A 5,100-nucleotide genomic window follows, 5' to 3' on the forward strand; every position below is an offset into this window, starting at 1 on the left:
ATAATGGTATATTTAATTTGGATTATATTGTTTTTTTTTTAATTTTCAGGTTGTGAAGCAAAATGAGTTTCTTTTGTTAGAATATTTGAAGAAGTTGATGGTGGTTTAATATGAAAGAACATGTTTAGGTCTTTTGTTGATGTTTTTTTTTTGTGTTTTGGTGTACACTAACTTAAGTAACTTTAAACTTTTTATATCTAGACATTGTAAATGGTTAACGTTTTGATCCAAAAGTTGAAGAAGTTTTTTGTGCTTAAATTTGTTGTTTAAATTTATTATGTTTGTTAACATGTTTTTCCACCCGTGTGTAACACTTGTATATAACCTAGGGGCTGAAATTCCTACGGCTTTGTTTTTGCATTCTGAACATAAAATTCATAATCCTGAGAATATAGACAAATTTATTTCAGCAGAAATTCCAGATCCGAATGATGATCCAGAGTTGTATTCTCTTGTAAGCAACCACATGATGCATGGTCCTTGCGGTAGGGCTAATCCAAAATGCTCGTGCATGGACGATAACTCGTGTTCTAAAAAATTCCCAAAGAAATTTCAGAACGAGACGTCAATTGATTCGAACGGGTTTCCTGTTTACCGAAGAAGAGATTTGGGTAATGTTGTTGTCAAGTCTGCGGTGAATTTAGACAACATAAATGTTGTTACATATAACAGCAGATTGTTAAAAAAATATCAGGCCCATATCAATGTTGAATGGTGTAATCAAGAGGGTTCGATTAAGTATATGTTTAAGTATATTAATAAAGGCCCGGATCGTGCTACTATATCACTTGCACAAGACAAGACTGACAATCAAGGAGAAGTGGTCGACGAAGTTAAGGCATTTTATGATTGCAAATATCTCTCTGCATGTGAGGCTGCATGGAGAATTTTTGCTTTTGACGTCCATTACAGAGTACCTTCTATTCGGCTTCCGTTTCATTTACCTGGACAACAAACAGTTGTTTTCGCAGATGATGACGACGTGGAAGAAGTTTTAAACAAATCGAGTGTTGGTTCTTCAAAATTCATTTCTTGGATGGAGTGTCAGCAATATGGTCTTGCTTGAAATCTAACCTACGCTGAGTTTCCAACAAAATTTGTTTGGAAACCCGATGAAAGGGTTTGGGACCTACGTAAACGAGGTTTCTCAATTGGTCGTGTTCATCATGTCCCTCCAGCTTTCAAAGAAGAATACTATCTAAGAATTTTGTTGAACAAGGTTAAAGGCCCTATGTGTTTTGAAGATATTCGTACTGTTGATGGTGAAGTGTGTGCTACTTATAGGGATGCGTGTTATAAAAGAGGGCTTCTAGACGATGACAACGAGTATATAGAAGCTATTGAAGAAACAAGTCATACTGCAAGTGGTTATTATTTACTTAGTTTATTTGCTACATGTTAATCACATACAGTTTATCTAGACCGGACGACGTATGGGAAAAGTGTTGGCATTATTTAATTGATGAAATTCTTTACAAACAAAAAAATGACCAGAAAAATCTAGGTACAAATTATTTTTAATTTGTTATTTTTTGAACTTCTTTCACACATTCATAAAAATGTTAAGTTAAATATTTTATCTATCGTTACAGATTTGGTGCTTTCAGAGACACAACTAAAGAACCTCGCGTTACTTGAAATTGAGAACTTCCTTCTCAGAAATAATTGTACTCTCCGTTGTTTTCCTACAATGCCTTTCCCTGATGATGATAGTATTTTGGCATCAACAAATCGTTTTATGAATGAGGAGCTAGCGTATGACACAGAAATCATGACTGGTGAGTTTGAACGTCTTTTTATTTTATTAACAGATGAGCAGCGAGATGTATATAATCAAATAATGGAAGCAGTTAATCAAAAGAGGGGTGGTATTTTTTTGTGTACGATTATGGAGGGACGGGAAACTTTTTTATGGAAGACATTATCGGCTTCCATAAGATCAAAACATAAAATTGTTTTAAACATTGCCTCCAGCGGTATAGCATCTTTGTTACTTGAGGGAGGTAGAACCGCTCACTCTAGATTTTTAATTCCTATAAATCTAACTGAGGATTTTACATGTTCAATAAAACGAAATCCAGATATATGCAAGTTAATCAACAAAACTGATCTCATTATCTGGGACGAGGCTCCTATGATACATAAACATGCTTTTGAAGCCTTGGATAGGACTTTAAAAGATGTTATAAAAGATGGTAACCGTAGCAACTGTCAACATCCATTTGGTGATAAAGTGATTGTTTTTGGTGGTGATTTCAGACAAATCCTACCTGTGGTACAACATGGGTCACGTAGTGACATTGTTACTGCTTCACTTATTTCATCCCACATTTGGACCAAATTCAAGGTTCTTAGGTTAACCAAAAATATGAGGTTAACTGTCGGATGTCAATCATCACATTTGGAAGACACCATTAGATTTGCTGAATGGTTGTTGGAGCTCGGTGAAGGAAAGCTTGGTGGTGACAATGACGGTAACGCCACTATAGAGATACCGGATGATCTTTTGATTCATGATTCTTCCGATCCTCTTTCTGATTTGATTGATTTTGTTATTGGAAAAATGTAATGATATTTCATATTTCCAAGAAAGGGCCATACTTGCACCTTTAAATGAGGTTGTCGAAGAAATTAATGACATATTTTTGTGTATGTTTCCTGGAGAAGAAGTTGAATATCTTAGTTCTGATAGTTTAGACAAATCTGAAAGTGTTGGTCTTGGTTTCGATACAGCATTACACTCACCGCATTTTCTAAATGGTTTAAAGATTTCTGGTATGCCTAATCATAGATTGGTTATAAAAGTTGGTGTGTCAATAATGTTACTAAGGAATATTGATCAGAAGAACGGTTTATGCAATGGGACTAGATTACAAGTTATTAGTTTGGGGAGGCGTTTTGTAAGGCCCCGTTACCGGTGCCTCACATTTGGACGTTGGATTTACTCATTCACATAGTTCTAATAATCAGAGTTAATTAAAACATTCGCGGAATATAAAAACTTTCATAAAACATTTCATAACAAACCATAACTTGTCTTAAATCAACATCTCGTCTTTCAAAATAAACAAAATATTAAACTTAAACGTCTTGAGTCTTCCGATGCCAGCCTCTTATTCAATGCCACGTGTCCCCTCAAGCGAGCTGCCTCATCCTACTCACCTGCGTGCATACTAAAAGTCAGCTACGCTGAGTGAGTTCTAGTTAATCAGGCCACATACAAAACATTCACATACATTCATATGTATCCGAAGACGCGTATTTTCATCTTTCCTTACATACTTACATATCTACTCACATACATACTTTTATTCATACGTATACGTTAGCCTTACGCCCTATAACCTTCGCCGATACTAGTAGGGTCGGTCCCCTACATTCGCCGATACTAGTAGGGTCGGTCCCCTACATTCGCCGATATTATTAGGGTCGGTTCCCTCATTCGTCGACATTATTAGGGTCGGTTCCCTACATTCGCCGACATTATTAGGGTCGGTTCCCTGCATTCTCCGATATTATTAGGGTCGGTTCCCTGCATTCGCCGATATTACTAGGGTCGGTTCCCTACATTCGCCGACATTATTAGGGTCGGTTCCCTACATTCGCCAATATTACTATGGTCGGTTCCCTACATTCGTCGATATTACTAGGGTCGGTTCCCTACATTCGCCGACATTATTAGGGTCGGTTCCCTACATTCGCCGACATTATTAGGGTCGGTCTCCTTGTTCTATCAATACCTTTCGTACCTTTCTATACATTCATAATTATAACTTTCATACGTCCATACATCATCTATACATCATATATATGTCAATCATATCTTTATACTATCCCTTGATGGCACATGCAATATCCGAAGATCGTTCATGCATCGTCAAGCATTCATTCATACATAAATCATGTAAGGCATACACTTACCACTTAAGGTAAGTGTATTAACTAATCACATCGAGTTTGCACACAGCCCCGAAAACATAACAAGGAAGTGGGGCTAGAAACTCACCTGGATCCTGTTTCTTTCTCCGTTAATCGTTATTCCCTTCTTTAGTTGAGCTCTGCTAACTGTATATAAGTTATACGTATCAAAACTCTTCCTATCGTATAAGATTACTTTTACTTAGTATTAAGCGAACTTAGTGTTAAGCGAACTTAGTATTAAGCGAACTTAGTGTTAAGCGAACTTAACATTAAGCGAACTTAGTGTTAAGCGAACTTAACATTAAACGAACTTAACATTAAGCGAACTTATTATCTAAGCGAACTTATCATTTAAGCAAACTCATATTTTAAGCGAACTTATCTACAGTAGCGAACTCATACGGCGAAGTTGATCAGTAGGCGAACTTGCTTGCAGGCGAAGTTGTACAGTAGCAGTTTCGGGTTTGGTTTTGAACCTATAAACATCTCAGTTTTAACGTGAAATCCTTTGATACGATGTTAATAATTCCCGTGAACATTCCCATGGTCATTTTCGGATAAGACTCGGCCCGAAAACGCATAAAGTTTGGATCTTTAAGCTTAAAACGTTTAAAACTAGATCTAGGGTCTATTTTAAATGAGCCGTTCATAACCATGAGCTCGTTAAGTCCACTTTAATCTTCAAGTTTGCAACTTTACGATTTATCTAGACCCGATCTATCATCCTACCAATTTTCATATGAATCCGTTCATGAAAAGTAAGTCTTTTTAACAAAAACGTATCTTTGAGGTTTTTGTATGAAATCACTCGAGATGCTCAAAATCATATCAAATGAACTCCGATTTGAGTGATTCAAGCGACCACAGAACCGTCTCATCCCGATCTACAAACCCATCAGCTCACCTTCGTCGGAAACCGCCACTACAGTCGCCGGGACAGCTGAACAGTCGCCGGAATCTTCACTTTTGAGCTGCTGTGGTTTTACTGATACAAATCGGACTTCCCGACCTCTGATCGAATATCTTTTCGGTGGAAAACTTCATTTATATGTCAGGAATACTTGGTTAGAATTTGAGACCGATCCGACAGCTAGATCTCCGGGAATATTTGTGTCTTTGTGGGTGTTTTTCTCAAAAACGGGAATTGGGTTAAGTGTGTGTTTTGATGGTGTAGGCTAT

General features: G+C 37.0%; 1 protein-coding gene across 1 annotated transcript; it reads left to right on the plus strand.

The window, feature by feature from the left end:
- The first annotated feature begins 289 nt into the window (after positions 1-289).
- LOC143609785 (uncharacterized) lies at positions 290-1,066 on the plus strand. Its single transcript, XM_077084441.1, has one exon. It carries the CDS (start codon positions 290-292, stop codon positions 1,064-1,066), a length of 777 nt encoding a protein of 258 aa, XP_076940556.1.
- The last annotated feature ends 4,034 nt before the right edge of the window (positions 1,067-5,100 follow it).

The sequence above is a fragment of the Bidens hawaiensis genome, unplaced genomic scaffold, assembly GCF_021521415.1.
Source record: "Bidens hawaiensis isolate Kalapana, Puna unplaced genomic scaffold, B.hawaiensis_p1.1 tig00015641_1, whole genome shotgun sequence".
Classification (NCBI taxonomy): Eukaryota; Viridiplantae; Streptophyta; class Magnoliopsida; order Asterales; family Asteraceae; genus Bidens; species Bidens hawaiensis.